General features: G+C 42.6%; 1 protein-coding gene across 1 annotated transcript in view; it reads left to right on the top strand.

Moving 5' to 3' along the window:
* The window catches only part of TRPM8 (transient receptor potential cation channel subfamily M member 8), a 101,255-nt gene that overhangs the window by 14,453 nt on the left and 65,400 nt on the right, over positions 1-21,402 (top strand). The window contains exons 3-9 of the mRNA XM_010347219.3: positions 2,048-2,121; positions 8,932-9,088; positions 10,834-11,011; positions 14,097-14,269; positions 16,906-17,080; positions 18,129-18,196; positions 19,735-19,932. Of these exons, the coding sequence (XP_010345521.2) occupies positions 2,048-2,121; positions 8,932-9,088; positions 10,834-11,011; positions 14,097-14,269; positions 16,906-17,080; positions 18,129-18,196; positions 19,735-19,932 (1,023 nt within the window). The remainder of the gene's footprint in view (positions 1-2,047; positions 2,122-8,931; positions 9,089-10,833; positions 11,012-14,096; positions 14,270-16,905; positions 17,081-18,128; positions 18,197-19,734; positions 19,933-21,402) is intronic.

Below are 21,402 nucleotides of genomic sequence, written 5' to 3'. Positions count from 1 at the left end.
ATCTGAGAACTCCAGCTGCCGGTACCTGGTGGCCTGAGGGAAGTGGCATTGGGCTGCCGGGAAAAGAAAGCTCCCAGCAGTCCCACCTTCCCAGGGCAAGGCAGCCGCCTGAGGTTGAAAGTTTATTGCCAGGCAGCTTTGCCAGGCACTCTGAGTATGCAGGTCATTCATGGGACAATCCTGCCTTTCTCCACAAGGGACTCTTCCTCAGGGAGATAATTTTACTGGCAGTAGTGGACAATATTCAGGAATGGTTGCATCCATTCACTTACCCACCCATGGTGGGCATGAGGCCCACTGCCCTTCCCTTCACTCATGCTGAGTGTTCATTGCCTTTGATATTTTTGCTAACCTGGTGTCTGTAAAATGGGATCCCACTGTGGTTTTCCTTTGCATTTGCTCATTCTGAATGAGGTTGAGCTTCCTTTCATATGTTTATGGGTTATTTTCTTTCAATGAATGCTTACTCTTGTCTTTGGCCATTTTTTTCCATCGGGTTCTCTGCCTTATTCTTATTGATGCACAGTGTTTAAATATTCTGACTACCAATCCTGTGATGTTTCATACATCATGCAAATACCTGCTCCTTCTTTGAGGAGTATAGGTATTTTTAAAGGAGTTTTTCATTTGTTTCCAAATAGTTTGCTTCTGCTAACTTAAAAGAAGCTTTTGGTTTATAAAGGCTTTGGCTGTTTGTCAGAATTAGGTCCAAGATGTGCCTAACCACCTTGCCCATGGAGGGATAAATACAATTATGAAGGGTTTTTGGAATATGTCTTCTTCTTTTATTTATTTATTTATTTATTTATTTATTTATATATTTTTTATTGCATTTTAGGTTTTGGGGTACATGTGAAGAACATGCAAGATTGTTGCATAGGTACACACTTGGCAGTGTGGTTTGCTGTCTTCCGTCCCCTCACCTGTATCTGTCATTTCTCCCCATGCTATCTCTTCCCACCTCCCCACCCCCCTGTCCCTCCCCCATTTCCCCCCAACAGACCCCAGTGTGTAGTGCTCCCCTCCCTGTGTCCATGTGTTCTCATTGTTCAACACCCGCCTATGAGTGAGAATATACGGTGTTTGATTTTCTGCTCTTGTGTCAGTTTGCTGAGAATGATGGTTTCCAGGTTCATCCATGTCCCTACAAAGGACATGAACTCATCATTTTTGATGGCTGTGTAATATTCCATGGTGTATATGTACCACATTTTCCCTATCCAGTCTATCATCGTTGGGCATTTGGGTTGGTGAAGGATATGAACAGATACTTTACAAAAGAAGACATACAGGAGGCCAACAAACATATGAAAAAATGCTCATCATCACTGGTCATCAGAGAAATGCAAATCAAAACCACATTGAGATACCACCTCACGCCAGTTAGAATGGCGATCATTAAAAAATCTGGAAACAACAGATGCTGGAGAGGATGTGGAGAAATAGGAACACTTTTACACTGTTGGTGGGAATGTAAATTAATTCAACCATTGTGGAAGACAGTGTGGCGATTCCTCAAGGACCTAAAAATAGAAATCCCATTTGACCCAGCAATCCCATTACTGGGTATATATCCAAAGGATTATAAATCATTCTACTATAAGGACACGTGCACACGAATGTTCATTGCAGCACTGTTTACAATAGCTAAGACCTGGAATATGTCTTCTTTTAAATGGCAAGTATAAGAGAAATGGGAATCTGCATTGATATATTATTTATGAAAAACTATCATCCAATGCCTATGTTCTTCCTTGTAGCCTTAGAGGTGGAAAAACATAATTTATATGTATATAATGCTGTTTATATACAAGATAAGCCCAAATCATTTTTAGAAAAATTTTCCATTTAGTTATAAAAATTTTAATGTATGCATCTTAAAAAAAAACTGTGTTCTGTGAAGGCATGAACAAAGGCTGGATGTTATGAATATGCAGTAAGTTCTTAAAGCATATGAAGTAGGGTTACATCATATTTAGCATTCATTAATATCAGCAAGACGTGAGAATAAATTAGTAATGTGTTATTCAATGCTCTCTCTCCAAAGGACTTGGCGAATTTTATTCAAGCAAATTTTAAGAAACGAGAATGTGTCTTCTTTACCAAAGATTCCAAGGCCACGTAAGCTACTACTTTCTCTCCATTTTTGCTTTCCACATTAAAAAAAAAATCAACCACCATTACAACAAACAAAGAAATGCTCACTGGTTCATTATTAAAGACGTCTTCGTCTTGTAATTCTCAGAAATGTTGTGTGAGCAGGAAAGACCTGGCAAGGAGCTTGTATTTGTTGCTTAGAGCTGTACGATTTCATTTGATAGTTTCAGCTTTGGCAATAGTTGGAAAAGTTACTGAGAGAGGCTGTCACTCTCTTCAGTATTCCCATGAAAATGGAAACCCACCTGAGTGACCTTGGTAATGAAAGTTGTTAACAAGGAAGTTGTCAGGCAATACCATGCATGTGGGCATATTTCCATCTTACTGGCTCCTCTGTCAGGCTTTTCTTCCCTGCTGTTGACTTTGGGTCTTTCCTTCTAACTGGATGTTAATCTACTCTAAGTCTCATGTGTTGTGGAACATTCAGCCCAGGTTACAAAAGCAAGCCTCACCAGCTCAGCCCACAGGAGGTCTTCAGTAAATGTTGATGAGCAAGTGAGGGAATGAATGGATTGACTAGTGCTCACCCTTTGTGTAGAAGATGCGTTTGAATCTAATTAAACAATCTTAATCCTACCCCAGTCTTCTTATTTCTCTCTGTCCCTTCTTTTTTGCTGACTGGCAATGCAAGAAAAAGTCTAGCTATGAACTGAGTGGAAGTTTCTGCTGTCATTTAAAATGAAAAGAACTTCTGTTGAACAGAGGCAATGAACAAAGGAAGGCTGTAGTAACAAAGAAAAAGGCTTTAGAACCAGCTTTGGTTTTAACCTTGACTTGGCTGCCTCCTCACTGTATGGCCTTGAGCCAATTATTCCCTTTTCTGAAGCCAATTCCTTTATCCTAAAAATCTAGCAAAAATATACCTCATGGGTTGTGGTATTCAATGAGGTAGCACATAAAATGCTTACCATAATGCTTTAGAGCATAATTCTTCATGTGAATCAGAAAATGAACAGCGGAAAAGACCTCTGCTCTGTCACCGGTATAAACTTATGCATCATCAGTCATTCTGACAAAGTATATGCTTTGTATGTCAGCTATTTATCCCCTGTACGTTTCACTAACAGGACTTACATACTTGATTGCTAATACTACAACCTCCTTGCAAGGAAGTTGTTATTATTGTTAAGGCAAGTGAGACCCAGAGACGTTCAGTATTTTACCCACAGTCACATGGCCAGTGGAAGACAGATGAGGGATTCGAACCCAGGTTTTCTGATTCCAAGGTTGTGTCTTCTCTATACCCTCAGTTGCCTCCCTTTCTAAGAATGACATTGCTTCAGGCAGACCAAATTCATCAACACATTCTCAGTTACAGATGTCCAGTCTAACTGGCATAAGTGGAAGACGGAGGAGGGATTCTGTGGGGTATGATAACGGGATGTTGTGGCTGAAAAGTGCAACCAGATCCAGGGCTTGAACAATGTCACCAAGACTCTGTCTCTTTCCACCTGTTGTTTCTGCCCCTCTCTGGTTGACAGGCTTTTCACAAATGGAGGTAAAATGGAGGTAAATTGGTTGTGCATAATCAGCTTTCCATTTGCCAGTTAGAGCAAAGAGGGCCTTGCTCCTAGCAATTCCATCAAAAGTCCTGGGCTGATGTTCATGGCTCTTAATGATCTGGCTTGGGCCATGTGCCCATCTCTGAACTAGTCCCTGGGCTGGAGGGTGGATTAGTTGAGTTGGATGGTGGAATATGCTGATTGGCCAGGCTTGGGCAATGTGTCCGGGTGAACTCGGCAGAAAAGGATGATTCCTCAAAGGAAAATCAGGGCTCACTTACCAGCAGAAGGGGAAGTAGATGCAGGTCAGGGAAGCCTATGGCTGTCCACATTATAGTGCTTGATTACACCTCAAGTCTGAGCCAAAATGAAGGAAGATGTAGTGAGCAGCCACCGTCCTAAGCAACATAAGCAGAGCATAGGAACATCTCAGGGTCTTCCAGTTCCCCTCTCAGAAGGGATGCAAAGTTCTATAATCTTTGAATTCCCCATATGTATTATTTCTATCTCTCCATAGGTAGTAGGAACACTCCATGTAATCTAAGTTACCCATCAGGCAAGGGCATCAGATGACGTGATGATTAATGACATCAATACCCTGGTTTTGCTGTTACTTGCCACATGAGATGACATAAGCTCCCAAGAGTTCCCAAGATTGCCACCCTTGTGCTAAGCCCAACCCACCCTGTCTTTCCACTCTAACCTCTTGTGGATGTTACTGCAAGGTGATGCCATGCCTTCACTCCTGCTGCTGTGTGTCCTCTGAGACATGCTGCCGGCTTAGGGGTCGCCTTCTGGCACACCATGGGTAGTAAGCTTCTAGGTCTGGGTTTGTTCTAGTCACTTCTTACTTCCTTGGCCATGCTGGGTTCCAGGTAGAAATGGAAAGAACGCTACTTCCACAACAGCAGCACTGTGCAACAGAACTTTCTGCCATGGTGGAAGTATTCTATGTCTGTGCCATCCAATATGGTAGCCACTAGCCACATCTGGCTATTGACCATTTGAAATGTGGCTAGTACAACCAAGGAACGCTTTCAACTTAATTTAATTTCACTTAATTTAAATATAAAATTAAATGGCCACGTGGGTCAGTGGCTACCGCAATGGACAGTGTCATTCTACAGTATTCGGACTTGGTCCAAGGGGGTAGAACTAGGGTCCTGATGCTACCCTGTCCTCTTCATCTCTCCTACCTGTCATCCCTATTCCTCCTCCAGGTATCTGCACTCCTAATGCCTTCCTGGCAAGCCCTCTTCTCCATTTGTAAACCAATTCATGCAAATTGATGCTTGGAGTGATACCAGCCCATAGACAAGAGCTTCCAGGCAGCTGCCACCTGTGACAGGCAAAAGGGCTCAACGGTCTTTTTTTGGTTATAACAACAACAGGTGGGGCAGGGAATTCTCACCCCCATTCTGCAATGAGCTTGGGTGGGTGGACAGATCCCAAAAGAGAGTGGAACAGTGACAGCTGTGGAGAGAGAAGAGGAACACTGGGAAGCAGACTGGGCTCAGGAAGTGCCCTAACACTTAGGAAGAGAGAGGGCTGAGAAAAATGTGTTCAATTCTTGTTGACTTTTTTGGGGCCACATTGAGTGATGCCCTGGGAACTGTTCCAAAACAGAGGTGAGGCTGCTGCTGGAGGGCAATGTTGGATCCAGTCCCTAGCTCAATTTTTATAGCTTCAGAAAATATTAACTGCTTTGAGAAATACTTTGGAGAGGGATCATTTACATATTGTGTGGTGATTAAGACTTTTGGTTACAAGGAGCTCAACTACCTTAACCTGAAGAGGGGATTTGCTCTAAGGAAAAAGAAATGCCACCTAAGAGTAGAGGGCGGCCAGGCCTCTGGAGTGGTTAGAAACAGTGACTGACAAGGGGGACTCAGTAGGTCCCCTCTGCTCACCCCTGCCTCCACCTCTTCCTGCACACCTGCTGTCTTCTTTTTCAGAGAAGCTACAATTGTGTTGTGGTGTCTGATCTTCCATGTCACAGGCCTAGACTTAGAGAGAGATGGGAGCAGCTCTTTTGGTCCTAATTACAAATTCTTATGAAAGGGACACCTATGTCAATCCCGGATTAACTTCCCATCCTTGGGCCTGTCAATCGTGGACATTTCCATAATTCAGTTATATGAACAGACTCATCTTGATCCTACTGTGTAGACGAGGTTGGAGAGAAGGGACAGTCTCACTGGGGTCAATGTCAATGCGCCGTATCTAGCAGGCACCTGCAGCAGCATTCCCACCCCCTAGGAGAGCAAGCTGCTCGTGAGGTTTGCTGCTGAGAAGCGTTTGTTCCTCATTGTAGAATCGCTTTGTTGAGTGGCTTTGGTAGTTACCCTGGGCTTCCAGTACTTCAAAAAGATTGCTATTAGCAGAGCAACTCCAGTTGAAGCCAATTACTTCCAGGCAGCAGAAACTTGGTAACAATTTGGCTGGGAATTCATCTGCTTCTGGAGTGGTCATAAAATTTGCCCATTAAGCAACTCCTTTCTGCTGCTATTGTGTTTTTAGAAACAGTCATAGAAATATATACCACTATTACCATCTTGTAAATGAAAATGTGACCTCCTGCCATGGAGTGCTTTTAGAATTAACCCTATCATTTTGCCATATGTTAAATAGGGTGAACAGTGAAGAAGACCCTGAAAATACAGCTTGTATTCTGGAAAGGAAACAAGCCTACTTTACAAAGATCATTGAGGATGCAAACTATTTAAAAGAAGACCAATCAGTGTATTTATTCACTCACTTGTTCATTCATTTAAAGGACATCTGCTAAATGCCCTGATGTGCCAGAAACATGCGGACAGAGAATATAAGATAAAGAGTCCAGCTGGAAGTAAACCCTAACAGGATTTCCTCAGTTTGTATATCTTTATTTGGCTCAGCCTGTGCAGGGAATCCTTGCTCCATGGTCGCCATGTATGGTTGCCTGGGCTGTGCACTGCACAAGGATGCTGGGGGTGAATGGGGCTGAATCTTGTTATCTGACCCTGCATTCTGGTACTGGCCCACATCTGCCAGAGGGAGATGCCTTTTCTGGTAGGTTAGTGGTGAACGGGCGACCCCAGACTTTATCGTGGGGTCTAGGACCTGGATAAGAGTGAGGGAGGCACTGATCCTACCAGGACTTGGGCAACAGGTGTAAACTTGGACTGTCCTGGGCAAATGAGGACACTGAGTCACCCACTGGTAAAAGGAGAGCTGTGCCCTTAGGGCCTGTTTTAGTGACCAAACATGTCTCCCACTTTGCTACCTCTAGCCTTCTCAGGACAGAACTCTCTGTTCTCCTCCTCCACTGGCCATGGCCCCCTTGAATTCCTAGCACCTCTATGTCTTGTCCAAAGATGGATCAGAAAGACAGCAGAGAGAGATGGAGAACCAAGTGGATGGGGCAGGCAGAAAGAAGCTGGGAGGAGGTGAACAGAGCCCACTCGGGGGGAGTTGCTTTTGGCCAAATGGGAATCTTGGTTGTTGTTGTTCATGTCTCTGGAGACCACTACTCTCAGGGTGCTCTGGATAGAGAGGTCAAATGGTCATGGAAAGTATTTTTGGAGGGTTTTAATTTTTTTTGATGGAGTCTTGCTTTGACACGAGGTTGGAGTGCAGTGGCATGATCTTAGCTCACTGCAACCTCCACCCTCCGGTTCAAGTGATTCTTCTGCTTCGGCCTCTCGAGTAGCTGGGACTATAAGCGTGTACCACCACGCCTGGCTAATTTTTGTATTTTTAGTAGAGAAGGGGTTTCACCATGTTGGCCACGATCATTTTGATCTCTTGACCTTATGATCCGCCTGCCTTGGCCTTTCAAAGTGCTGAGATTACAGGAGTGAGCTGCCGCACCTGGCCGATTTTTTAAAAACTGCATTTGTGCTTCTTTTCTGTTGCCACTGCCTTCCTTAATCCTTGATTTGCATGTATGACACCATCATAACTTAAGTCACCTTAATGGAGCGGGTACCACATTGCAGCTCCAGCAAAGTACTCTGCGTCATTTCCGGCCCTAACGGCAAGCCAGGACAGGAGAGGGGCTGTGCAAGAATCAAAGGTGTTTTGTTTGTTCCTCTGCACTTTGCCAGGTGTCATGTGAAGTTATTCCCGAGAGATCAACTTACGAGCAGGAATGACACCCGGCTCTTCTTGAGCTGCTGTGAAGCTCAGCCCGGGGCTGAATCAGAGCGGATTTTCAATAGTATCTGTTGGGTGACTGGGGTATGTTGGCGAAGGCATAGGGGAGAGGATTTACCACTCACTGTATCTTTCTATCCTATTCCAGTTTCCTGTTATGTCTCTGTGTCCCCTAATGAATGAATTTAGTTCCATCGCACTTTTAACGGGAAGAATTCGTGTTCATTTACCGCCAGTTTGTCCTCCTCTAGCCCAAGTTCTTGAAAGTCTGTCTAATAGCTAATGTCTAATGAGGAAAGGATGATCACTCTAGAGTCTGGAACAGTTTGGGTCTCTGCCAAGGGAATGTATCTCCCCAGCGAGTTCAGCCCATGGGAAGGATGTCTCACTTCCCTTCAGAAGAGCCTGACTGGATGGGCGAAACGACAGGGTTGGTGCTGAGGCGCTGAGGCTCCTGTGTGTTATGAACTGTGTGAGAAGCTGAATAAAGTTTTCAGATTTCTGAAACTCAGTCTCATAACAGCCCCATGGACGGAAGCTAGATTCCATGAGGGCAGGGCTCGTTTCTGTTCTATCAGCATGGAGTTAACTTGTTGGTGAAGGAATGATAAACATCAGGGATAAAACAGCAGATCTGGTTTCTTTTGTTTTCTCTCTTTATTTATTTTTATTTATTTTTTATTTTTTTGGAGAGGGAGTCTTGCTCTGTCACCCAGGTTGGAGTGCAGTGGTGTGATCTCAGCTCACTGCAACCCCCACCTCCTTGGTTCAGGTGATTCTCCTGCCTCAGCCTCCTGAACAGCAGAGACTACAGGTGCATGTCACCAAGCCTGGATAATTTTTGTATTTTAATAGAGATAAGGTGTCACCATGTTGGCCAGGCTGGTCTTGAACTCCTGACCTCAAGTGATCTGCCCACCTCAGCCTCTCAAAGTGCTAGGATTATAGGCATGAGCCACTGAGCCCAGCCACATCAAACTAGTTTCTGTGGAACTGACTGAGATTACGAAAACAGTCTGAAAATAAGACTTGAAGGTATCACTTCTTTGTGTGTCTATTTAAGCTAACAATGCCAGTTTTCATAAGTAGTCTCAATGAACTCCTTCCTTCCTGTCCACACCATTGTGCTTATCAGGGAAAATGTGTGCAAGTGTGGCTATCCCCAGAGCCAGCACGTGGAAGGCACCCAGATCAACCAAAATGAGAAATGGAACTACAAGAAACACACCAAGGAGTTTCCCACGGACGCCTTTGGGGATATTCAGTTTGAGACACTGGGGAAGAAAGGGAAGGTAAGCGATGCTCTTTTACTTTGGCAGTTAGTTCATAGGCCCAAGTGGTTTGGGCTACCTTGATTTACCTGTAATTGTCTAATCGGATGGAGGCAGGAGAGATGGTAGTAAACACCAAAAATGATTGCAGGAAAAGATACATCTTGTAAAAGTCAAAAAGCAGTGATTAGACTGTGCTCAACTGGAAAACCTGACGGGGAAGGTTTGGATTATCACCTAGCCTCCTGTGTCCACACACAAGGCAGGCATCCAGATGACATCCACCTTGAGCCCCACTATTACAGAAAGCCCCATGAATGCTTTTGTGAACCCGATTGCTTAGCTCTGTGCACTCCTGAGTTACATAACGCCTGGAATCTGCATTCCCTCCACATTCACTGTGCAAGCTCTCCAGCAAGGTTTTGCAAAGATGTTTAATGATCAGAAACAGCCTCTCCTACATCTTCCGTGCTCTCAGTCTCAATGAGAGCACCGCCCACAGGCTGCTTCTGCAGGAGCGGGGCTTCTCCTCCCTGAGCTCCCCATGGCTGCCCTGGGAGGTGACCCAGCCCCATCCACTGCTGACTCCTCCCAGGGCCTCTGCCCCAGAATGGGACAGCACCCTCTCTTGCTGCCCACAGCTCTGCCCACCTCCCTGTGGCGTCGGCAGGGCTGCCGAGGACTCTCTAAATGCAAAGCCCACCCTGTTACTACCCTGCTTCAAACACCTCAGGGTACCCCTCTTAAGTCCCAAGTTCTCCACCTGGCTTTTCAGGGCCCCCAGAGCCCTCCAGTCTGCTTTCCTTCTGTGAATCCTGAATATCTGAGACAGGTATCCGTTACTTTAGAAAGTTTATTTTGCCAACATTGAGGACTCACACCTGTGACACAGTCTCAGGAGGACCTGACATGTGCCACAGGTGGTCAGAGCACAGCTTGCTTTCATACATTTTAGGGAGACATGAGACATCAATCAGCCCAGGTAAGATGAACACTGGTTCCGTCCGGAAAGGTGGGACAACTGGAAGTGGGGAGGGGGCTTCCAGGTCATAGGTAGATAGGAGAGGACGGTTGCATTCTTTTTTTTTTTTTTTTTTTTTTTTTTGAGATGGAGTTTCACTCTTGTTACCTAGGCTGGAGTGCCATGGTGTGATCTCGGCTCACCGCAACCTCCGCCTCCTGGCGATTCTCCTGCCTCAGCCTCCTGAGTAGCTGGGATTACAGGCACGTGCCACCATGCCCAGCTAATTTTTTTGTATTTTTGGTAGAGACGGGGTTTCACCTTGTTGACCAGTATGGTCTCGATCTCTTGACCTCGTGATCCACCCGCCTCGGCCTCTCAAAGTGCTGGGATTACAGGCTTGAGCCACCGCGCCTGGCCTTTTTTTTTTTTTTTTAAAGCAAAATTGGTTTTATTGATGAGTAAAGTGTACATTTTATAATAACCGTATAATGATACAACATTCAGCTCTGTAGTGGTTCCAAAAGGACCAAATACATATTAAATACAATAAAATTATTTTGGATCACATAGTCTTCTCTCAAAATACCAAATTTAAAATGTAAAGCATGTAAAATATTCCTATGGATGCTGAGAGCTCTTTTATGAAGCCACTGTACCCACAGACCCAGCTGAGACCCTTTTCAGTATGTAAGTGAATTAGCAAGTAGATTTATTAACTGTGTAAGGGACATCTCTTGAGTTTCTGATTAGCCTCTCTCCAAAGGCGAGGCCCATTCTGATGCTTCTCCCTCTTCCCCCATAGTATATCCGTCTATCCTGCGACACGGACGCGGAAATCCTCTACGAGCTGCTGACCCAGCACTGGCACCTGAAGACGCCCAACCTGGTCATTTCTGTGACCGGGGGTGCCAAGAACTTCGCCCTGAAGCCGCGCATGCGCAAGATCTTCAGCCGGCTCATCTACATCGCGCAGTCCAAAGGTGCAGGTGGCAGGCTGCCCCACGGCCAAGGGCAGCGGCCTGCTTCTTCCCTTCCGGCCGCGCCAAGTTTGGGGAGCCGAGAAGGGAGGCCCCGTGTGCCATTCCGGAGAATCCGGATGCTGCTGGAGCTGATTAATCATTATTTTATTGAAAGCAGTATCCTCGAATGAATGGATGGGGAAGTCTGGCAGATAGCGGGGGAGCCTCACAAAGTTAACTCTTTAAATCAGCGTTAAGGTGCTTCCTTAGGGGAAATTTTTAAAATCTCGTTAAGATTTTCACTTTGTTATTAACACACGTAACATTTTACCCAGAATTTTTTCGGGTAAAATTGCTGGGCGAATTGAAAAGGACAGTTGTGATTTGCTTGGCCTGTTCTTGTGAGATTGGTGATATGCTTTTGAAAGCAGTGACCGTGCCTGAGAAATGGTAAGCACCCTGTAAGTGTCGGATTGAGGTCAAAGCAACCAAGGCTTTGTTACTTCAAACAGTATTTTCTTTCTAACTTTATTTTTCTAAAAAAATTTGAATCTACAAAAAAGTTGCAAGAATAATGCAATGAACATCTGTATATTCTTCGCCTAGATTCACCAGTTTTTAACATTTTCCCACATTTGCCTTATCTTGTTCCATAAATATCTACAGACGATTTTTTGGGGGAACCATTGAAAGCAGGTTGCAGGAATCATGATCCTTAACCCCCAAGTACATGAACATGCCCCTCCTGAGAACAGGGGGTTTTCTCATGTAACCCAATACAATTTTCAAACCCGAATGGTTACCATGGACCAATACTGCTCTAACAGTTTATACTCAAATTTTGCTAATTATCTCAACGAAGTCCTTTAGAGCAAACATTCTTTTTTCTCAATTTGTATTCCAAATCGATTTAGCTTTTGTCTTTTTAAAAAATTGTATTTACTTTTCTTACATCTGGAACTGGTTCTTAGCCTTTTCTTGCCTTTCATTACTTTTTTTTTTTTTTTTAAACTATAGGCCAATTGCTTTGTAGATGTGGATTTGGTTGAGGTTTCCCCATGATTAGATTCAGTTTATTTAATCTTAACATTTAAAAAACTTATTTTATGAATAATTAACATTGACTGAAACAGCTAAAGAAACATGTCCTAATCTAGATGTGATTTTTTTTCTTGATGCCAGGAAGAAACTGAGATGTTTTGTTTTCTTTTTCCCATTCATTTTTCTCAGTTTCCTGACCAACCAAAGGGGATACTGCAGGTTGTCACTTCGTTATAAAATTGAGTAACTCAGCTTTCTTGCTACTCAATTCTGAACACACCTTATTCATTCATTAAACAAATACTTATTGGATGCCTATGATGTGCCAGAGATTGTTTTATGTGCTAGGAATATAGCAGAACAAAATGGACCAAAAAAATCCCCGGGCTGGGGCACATATTTCTATATAGATGAAGTGAAGCAATGAGAAAGTTGAATAGTTTCATTGTTGCTGTTTGTCCACTTGGAGTGCTACCGTCACTCCCCATTGTCTCATTTTTAAAGGGAATGTTAATGGCTGAAATTGATATGAAGCCATACCCACTCTATGTGCCTGCATGCAGTAAGTCAACCACTGTGAGCATGGGTTTTGCAAAAGAGAAAAGATTTATTCACAGGGTTGCCCAGTGAGGAGATGGGAGAACAGCTGTCAAATCTGCTTCCTCAAAGATAAGGATTAGGGATATTGAAGAAGTAAAGAAGCAGGTATTCTACGGCGTGGGGAAAGGTGATCGGCAGTGGAGAAGGAATGAGGTAATTGGTGGTTTGTGCAGGTGTAATGGGGGTTCATGGCTCTTCATAGGACACCTGTTCAGATAATGGCAGTGTTAGCATGATCCGAGGGAGGAGTTTTGGCCGTCTGACATGAAAAGATCATCTCTTGGGCAATTGCACACACTCAGTTGTATAGTCAATGGTCTCAACTGTTTTGAGCTGGCTCCGAGCAGCTCCCTAGTTCCTGAAAAACAACTTTAATCAACCATTATCATAGTGATGTATTTGTCAGCGATGTTATCTATAAGGAAACTAGTGGAATTTAGTTACATATTGTTAGGCTACATGACTTTTTGCTATACAGGTTTTAAAATCAACTAGAAGGAAGAAATTAAAAGCAAGCAAGGCAGGTGAAGTTTGGTGGGCTTAATCAGGTTAGCTCTCGGTTTCAAAATCTGTCTAGAGGAAGGAGACTGGGTTCTGAGAAGCTGGATTTATGCCCCATGAGAACTGGTTAAAAGAAGTAGGTATAAAACTTCTAAGGATATTGGAAGGACTTTGATGTGGAGATATGTAAAATTATTCCTCCTTGCTGAAGACCGTAGTAAAATTAGAGAACGGAGATAGAAAAGGGGCTTTCTAACAATTGGAAGAGGCAGCTGCCTCTCAACTCCTGACGCTTCTCTTACAAGAGCTAATCCAAAGAGGCCAGTGACCACTCGGAGGGTAGATTCCTACATGGGCAGCATATTATACTAGTTGAAAATATATCATTTTCAACTTCAGATTCTAGTTTTATGCGAAATAATATTTTTGTAGTTATCATATTTATTCTACTTTTCCCCCTCAATAAAACCCTGTATAACCTTTAGCATTGAGAAGATCGTCAGTTCTAAACCTTAAAAAGGCCAGTGTGCAAAATTGTGTTTTATAAGCAAAGTGAAGTTGTTGACACAAAGGTCAGCCAAGGAAACTTGAATCCAACCAATATGAGTGTCCGAGAGAAGAGTGCCCGACTTTACATGGTGGCATGGCTAACTTGCTGAGAGGCTCTGGTTAGGCATTCATTGTCCATAAGAGCCCTCTAGAGGCTGGTTAAAAGATACAGATTCCCCAGACACACTTCTCAGACAGTCTGATGAGGTAGATTTGAAATAGGATCAAGAATTTGTATTTTTAAGAGAACATCTCTATGTCTGAAGTCCTCTCCTTCTTTCTTTCCATATGACATAGCTGCCAGTGCTCTGTCCTGATGCCTACAGGAATGGGGCCTTCTTTTTAGGGGTCTGTGAGCCCATCATGGAAACTACCCGGTGCCAGTTGACCATTTACTCTTCCCATTTGTTGACAGGTGCTTGGATTCTCACAGGAGGCACCCATTATGGCCTGATGAAATACATCGGGGAGGTGGTGAGAGATAACACCATCAGCAGAAGTTCAGAGGAGAATATTGTGGCCATTGGCATAGCAGCTTGGGGCATGGTCTCCAACCGGGACACCCTCATCAGGAATTGCGATGCTGAGGTACGGGTGGGACAGGAGGAGATCTGCTAGGTCACCTGGAAGAAAGACCATGGCATGGGCCTGTGGCCTGAACCTGAGGCTTTGTGATGGAGCCAGATCATGGGGAAGTCTGCCTTTCAAGGGGTGCCTTTGGGACTGTAAAGGAATTAAAAACAAGGATGACGTACCTAATTAACTGCTGGGAAGGGGTTAACAATGAATGTGTTTTGTTCATTAAAATGTGTACTCAGCAATCTCATGTCACAGTCTTTACTCTTTATAACTGTGGTTTAGATCCATCTCAGGAGGGCTCAAGCCTGGAGGTAGTATCTTGATTGCTTGGCTACACTCACAGGAATTCAAATCAATGGCTACTGTCCTTGGTTAATTTGGCATTAAGAAGGCTGTGAGACACCCCCCTCCACCAAAATGTTTCCTGTGAACATATTTAGAGAGTAATGAGCATTTCATATTGAAATTACAAGGTAGACATATGGGGTCTTGTATCAAGTGTGGAATTTTTAAAACAACATTTCTAGTAATTGAGGACCTTCTTAAGCAACAGGTGTTCTCTGCCCAGAAGCTTTGGACCAAATGTTCAGAAATTCACATTAAAGCTACACCTTCTCCAATCTGGGCTCCTTAGAAGTTTAGGCAGCAAATGTTAAGGATTTTTGGAATTGCTGTGAGTCTTCTTTTAGAATTATTTTATTTTTGCTTCTTGGTTACCATTTTTGAGACATGTAAGGGGCAGAGGAGAGCTGGGAGGTGTTTTTTCTGTGCATCTTCAAGGAGGAAGCATGGTGGATGGGAAAGAGGATGTGTTTTGAAGACAGAGAAGTCTGGGTTGGAGTAATCATTCCTTTTCTAGCTGCATAGACTGGAGCCAGTTCCCTTCTTCAAGTTTTTATAATAATAACCTGTATTGTTATGGGACTGATTCATCTAATTGTGCAGAGTGAATGGTAGCTTCTATTTTTATTATTAGATGCTCAACAAGAGATGGCAAAATGGTTTCACATCAAATGCCAACTTCAGGATGAGAGTGGCTCAGAGCAGGCTTTTGAGGGCAGTGGCAGGCTCAGTGGGAAAGAATACCATTATCGATTAGCAATATTTGTAATGGGCATGGGAGCCAATGTAGTGTTGTATAATTATCCCCATGCTAGATGCAGGGCATATGTGAATTCACAGACTCACAAAAAAACCTTATTGAATAAGTATTTTTATCCCTTAATGGGAATGAGAAAAGACTTCAAAATCTCCCTGGAGGCTGTCTATAGGGCCCATTTTCTAGCAACAAGTAAAACTTGAAATGAATATGTAAAGATTGAAGAAAGTGCCAATCATTTGGAAATTAAGAAACAACCAACCACTCAACCATCTGGGTAATAAATGTCGGATCTAGAATTATCTTTCAAAAATGTAATATCAGATAACTTAGAAAGTAATGCAAATGAACACATTACATATTAGGAATAATATATGTTAATATGTCAGTATGGCCAAAGCTGCACTCAAAGTGAAATGCATAGCCATATACCTTTATTAGTATATCAAAAAGTTAATAAATAATCCATTAATCATAATAACAAAACCAAACATTATATAATAGCACTTGTTATGTGCTAGGTTCTATTCTAAGTGTTTTACATATATTAATTCACCTGATCTTCATAACAAAACCATGAGGTAAGTACTACTATTCCCCTCTCATTATAGATGAGAAAAGTGAGGAATACAGAAAGTAAGAAACTTTCTTAACGCACATGTTTAGTTAGTGGCAGATCCATGGTGCACAATCTTTTAACCACTACAGTATTCATGTTAATAGATTTGAATAATAATATCACCAGCAAAACTCTAAATTTTGTCTGAATACTAGTTTTTCTTTCTGTTCTCTTTGAGTTTTGCTGGTAATATTATTTTCAAACTTATTCAATTCTATTCTTGGAGTTAAGAATGAAATGCCTTTTAATGCAACCCTGATACTTTCAAACCTAAGTGTCTTTGGATGGAGCTTGAGAGTGAAGAATCTTTTCAGTAAGGATTCCCGTCTTTATGTTCCTGTAGCAGCTTTTCATTCTTTGGTATTTTGGGGACGAAGTATCCATTTAATTGTTTCTTTTTGTGGTCCTGTTACTACACACTTCTCAAGTTCAAACACTGTATTTCATTCATTTTCTAATCCCTAGATCCTGACATGGGTCCCAGCATATGACAGATACCAGACAACTATGTGTGTGTGCATTTCAATGTCTGCTTCTACTTGTATCTAGACACACACAAATATGTACACACACACACACACATACACAATTTCCTGAATGCTGAATTTCAATTTCACTGAGTTTATGCAAAAAAGCACAGGGCAATGAACCAAGAATTGGACTGGGAATCTGATCCTTACACTGTCACTGACCATTTATGAGAAAATGAGCAAGGAGCACAACCATTTTGAACTTCCATTTCCTCATATTTAAAAGGAAGTCTGTACTACAAGATTGCCAAGATCCTTTTGAATTTAGGAATTTGGGGGGGAAGGCATAATATAACTGAATCCAAAGCATTAGCTTTCATATGAATATATAAAAATATCATCATGTATCTTGACTGTTAGGCACAATCTCAAAGACAAGTTTCCCTGTACTTTGCAGGGCTATTTTTCAGCCCAATACCCTATGGATGACTTCACGAGAGACCCTCTGTATATCCTGGACAACAACCACACCCATCTGCTGCTCGTGGACAATGGTTGTCATGGACATCCTACCGTGGAAGCAAAGCTGCGGAATCAGCTAGAGAAGTACATCTCTGAGCGCACTATTCAAGGTCAGTAGTTAGGAAGTAGGACTCTAGACATGTACAGTAACAACAGCAGCCACAGCACCAACAACAATCGCTACTATTGAGTGACACATGGTAAACACACCTGATCAGGTATTTTTATTGCCAAAGAACTGTTATTTCTCTTCTTGTTTCAACACACCAGGAGTGCTTCTGCCAGGGTCACTATGATATGTACCCTTCAACATGCTAAAGGCAATGATAAATGCGGCCTTCTTCAACTATGGTTTGTCAGTATAGAATGCTGGCTGTCTTCTGCTAGATACCATTTAAGAACAAATTCGATCTGCGATGACAAATATAAGTTTATGAAACAATGCAATTAGCTAGAATAGTAAATATAAAACCAATCTACTAGTTTAACAATGGCTTCCTTTTTTTGAATTTTGTCCACTTCTAAGTAAGAGAAACTGGTTTCAAGAGAAGAATGCAACAGTTGAGTGAAAGCCATTATTTGCATGGTTAAGTGACATGCACCTTCTCTCTTCCCATGGACAGGATATTGAGATGTGTCCTGCTGTGGAACAAGATTACCTTGTGATTTGGTGATATACATAATGACAGGAACTTGTTGGAGATGTTCTCAATTCTTTTCCTTTCACAATCAGACATACATGAAAAAAGACACTGTATATGCAGTAAACTCTGTTGGGAGACCACTAGTTATAAAAAATTCTCACTCACTCCAGAAAACATAGGATTATGCAAATGAGTGAGAGAATCATAAGAATAAATTTAAACCTAGTTTAATTTATAGGTGCAAAGATAAATCATGCACAGACTTTAAGTATTTAAATATGTATTTTAAATATCAATGACAGATTGCAACATGACCCATATCATGCTATTACTAGTGTGGGGCAAAAAGACCCATCCATCTTTAACGAGTAGATAAAATTCAAGTGCATGAGATGTGACGCTATCTCCCCACACCCTAGGCTCACAGGGCAGAAGCTCATGATCCACCTTTTCACAGAGGTAGGTGAGTATTTCCAATGAACTCAAAATTCACTTTACTTTTTATGTTTTACAGATTCCAACTATGGTGGCAAGATCCCCATTGTGTGTTTTGCCCAAGGAGGTGGAAGAGAAACTTTGAAAGTGAGTCCTGATTTAGTTTTCTAGAAGGCTGGCTAATCAGCCTATCCAACAAATTTGTATTTTCAGGGATTTGGGCTCATCTGATCTAACCTGACTAATTTATTTTGCTGCAGCAAGTAGGTAGTGTTTTACCTCCACATACTGTTCCCCTAACAAACTCCAGTTGTTCCTCAGTCAAGAAGATTTGAGAGGAGAATTTGCAGTGACATGAATAATCTGTGTACTTAGTATTGGCCTTGACAGTCAACCTGCCAAAGAGATGAGTTGACATTAACTTGGGAGACTTAAAGATTGTAACCAGCATATATATTAGAAAGCTATGGTCACCCCATCTGCACTAAGATGAGATGTGATCATACACACGCAAATTACCCCCAAATCAGGTGTTTCCAGACCATCTAAGGCCCATTTATATGCCACCTGAGGATGCAGATATGTCACATAATAGAATCCCAAACCCTAAGTGATTCTGAGACCATAGAAACTTCTTGAATGTCTCTGCATCTGCAACACTGAGTGACTGAGCAAGAATTTGACTTCCCAGCCAAGCTGTGTAGATTCACTACCGAGTTCATCATGCCTGCAGCCAGGCTTCTGTTTGACTTCTTAAAAAATGAGTCAGCGTGACTGTATTTTAGTATGTAGTGTAAACTATTTTCAAAAGCTCATTTTTCTAGGAATAGCACATTACAAGAAAGTCATTTTTAACTCATCTTTTTCATGAATTTCCACAATGATTTGCATATTCATCCTTTTACTCCTTCTATTTTACCTCTAAGACAGGGAGTAGATTGAAAATACCCTTGACCCTTGATCTTCTCCCCTCTCTTCATCAGAGTAAATCCCTAGAGCTAAAACTAAGTGCTGGCAACATTATCTGTAATCATCATCTAGTACTTCTCTCTCTCTCTTTTTTTATGTAACAATCATCTTTTTCTTCATTCATTCAGCAAATATTTATTGAGTGCCCACTATGAGATTTACTATTGAGACCGTGGTTAAATAAAAATCTTCCGGGAAACATCAAAATAAAGATTTTTTTTCAGTGTGTGATTATCAGTATATCAAAACCTTTTTATGCCTAGTGTTCCGTTATTGGAATGTGTGGGAATTATTTATATCCTACTGCTCAAGGTCATCACCAAGGTGATCACCAAAAATTTAAAAAATTGCGACATGTCACTAATACAACGTCCTAATATGTGTCACTCAAATGTATTATGTCAGCACTTGGAATGATCAATTTTGTATGCAGGGATATTTTAAAGCACTTACGTATGGAAGACATAAGCTAGTCATCTGTGTTCTTATTATGGAACTTGTTATGGGCACAAGATTTCATACAGCAGATTACATTTCTCATTCATAAAGCAGTTGCCAACATTCGATTTGCTTCTGATTTAAAATAAAAGCCCCAAAGGAAAAGCGTAAGGATGTGTCCCTGTGTTTTCACCGGCTTGGCTCAGAACCTTAGTCGGGAGCTGGGTTCTGTGGACCAAGGTCTCTTAGATCTGCCTGACTCTGTCTCCTTCCCTCAGGCCATCAATACCTCCATCAAAAGTAAAATTCCTTGTGTGGTGGTGGAAGGCTCGGGCCAGATCGCTGATGTGATCGCCAGCCTGGTGGAGGTGGAGGATGCACTGACGTCTTCCGCCGTCAAGGAGAAGCTGGTACGCTTTTTACCCCGCACTGTGTCCCGGCTGCCTGAGGAGGAGACTGAGAGTTGGATCAAATGGGTGAGTTGTCGGGACCATGTCTGAGGGCTGAGAAAAGAAGCCAAATTTGTGAGAAGGGAGAATGACTTAAACGCCCAGCTCCATCGGCAGCTGCAGGTATTCCACGCTTTCTCCGTGACTTTGAGCCTCAACAGGTGTCTTGCTGGAAACTGAAGTTCAATAAGTTATGTGACTCACCCACCAAGTGTATGATATTCCTACTTGAGATATTGCATTTTTTAGAGTTTACTGAAAAAGGGAAAACTGATGGTTTTATATGAATGTTCTTACTAGGAAGTTGTAATATCTTGTTCAAGTTCAGGAGAGAGATAGACACAAGAATCTGGCAAAAGGAGATAACCGTATCAGCCTTACTGATGATGAGGGCAAAGTCAAAAGAGGTGGCTTGAGGTGCAGAACATTGGGTCTGAGTATGCTAAGTCTCAGAATAAGACAGATGAGCCCATCCTGACACAGGCAGCCCCGGACATCTGCTGACCTCCCTGCTGGGTTAGGCATGGCAGCTGGAGACCAGGGCACTTTGCTCCTTGAAAAGCCCATGAGGGCAGAAGGAGAGGGCTGGCTGGGCAGGCCAATATGGCTCCTCAACCCTGAATAGGGGTAAGTGAAAGAGTGGAGATTGACCAGGTGGCTAATTCTGGTGGAATTCCACTGGAATTCATGGAAATCCATTGGTTGGGGAAAGAAGCACTCCCTTTCCAAAGTGCTTATACATTGCTGAGCTAAGCATTCATATCTAACTACTATGAGTCAATTCTGAACATATAAACTTGTCTGGGTGCAGTGACTCATGGCTGTAATCCCAACCCTTTGGGACGCTAAGGTGGGAAGATCACTTGAGGCCAGGAGTTCAGGACACACCTGGGCAAGGTAGTGAGACCCCCATCCCTACAAACAAAAATTAGCCAGGCATGCTGACACATGACTGTAGTACCAGCTACTTGGTAGGCTGAGGTGGGAGAATCACTTGAACCAGGGAATTTGAAGCTGCAGTGAGCTGTGATGGGGCCATTGCACTCTAGTCTAGGTGACATAGTGAGATTACATTTCAAGAAAAACAAAAACAGTCAAAAAAAATAGCATATTAATAGGTCAGTCCCAGAGTATACATATCAAAGTAAGACACTACATATTGATTACCACTCCCAATGTAATTTCCTGTGATGGATGAAAAAAATTCAATGGCCAGTTCAGGGATTCCCACAGAGGAAGGAACAGACAACTCTTTTTTTTGTTTTGTTTTTGAGACAGAGTCTTGCTCTGTTGCCCAAGCTGGAGTGCAGTGGTGTGATCTTGGCTCACTGCAACCTCTGCCTCCCGGGTTCAAGTGATTCTCCTGCCTCAGCCTCGTGCATGCCATCGTGCCCGGCTAATTTTTTTTTTTTTTTGTATTTTTAGTAGAGAAGGGGTTTCACCATGTTGGTCAGGCTAGTGTCAAACTCCTGACCTCGTGATCTGCCCACTTCTGCC

The sequence above is a fragment of the Saimiri boliviensis genome, chromosome 5, assembly GCF_048565385.1.
Source record: "Saimiri boliviensis isolate mSaiBol1 chromosome 5, mSaiBol1.pri, whole genome shotgun sequence".
Taxonomy (NCBI): domain Eukaryota; kingdom Metazoa; phylum Chordata; class Mammalia; order Primates; family Cebidae; genus Saimiri; species Saimiri boliviensis.
The sequence above is the reverse complement of the archived record's forward strand: the minus strand, read 5'-3'. Positions and strand labels throughout refer to the sequence as shown.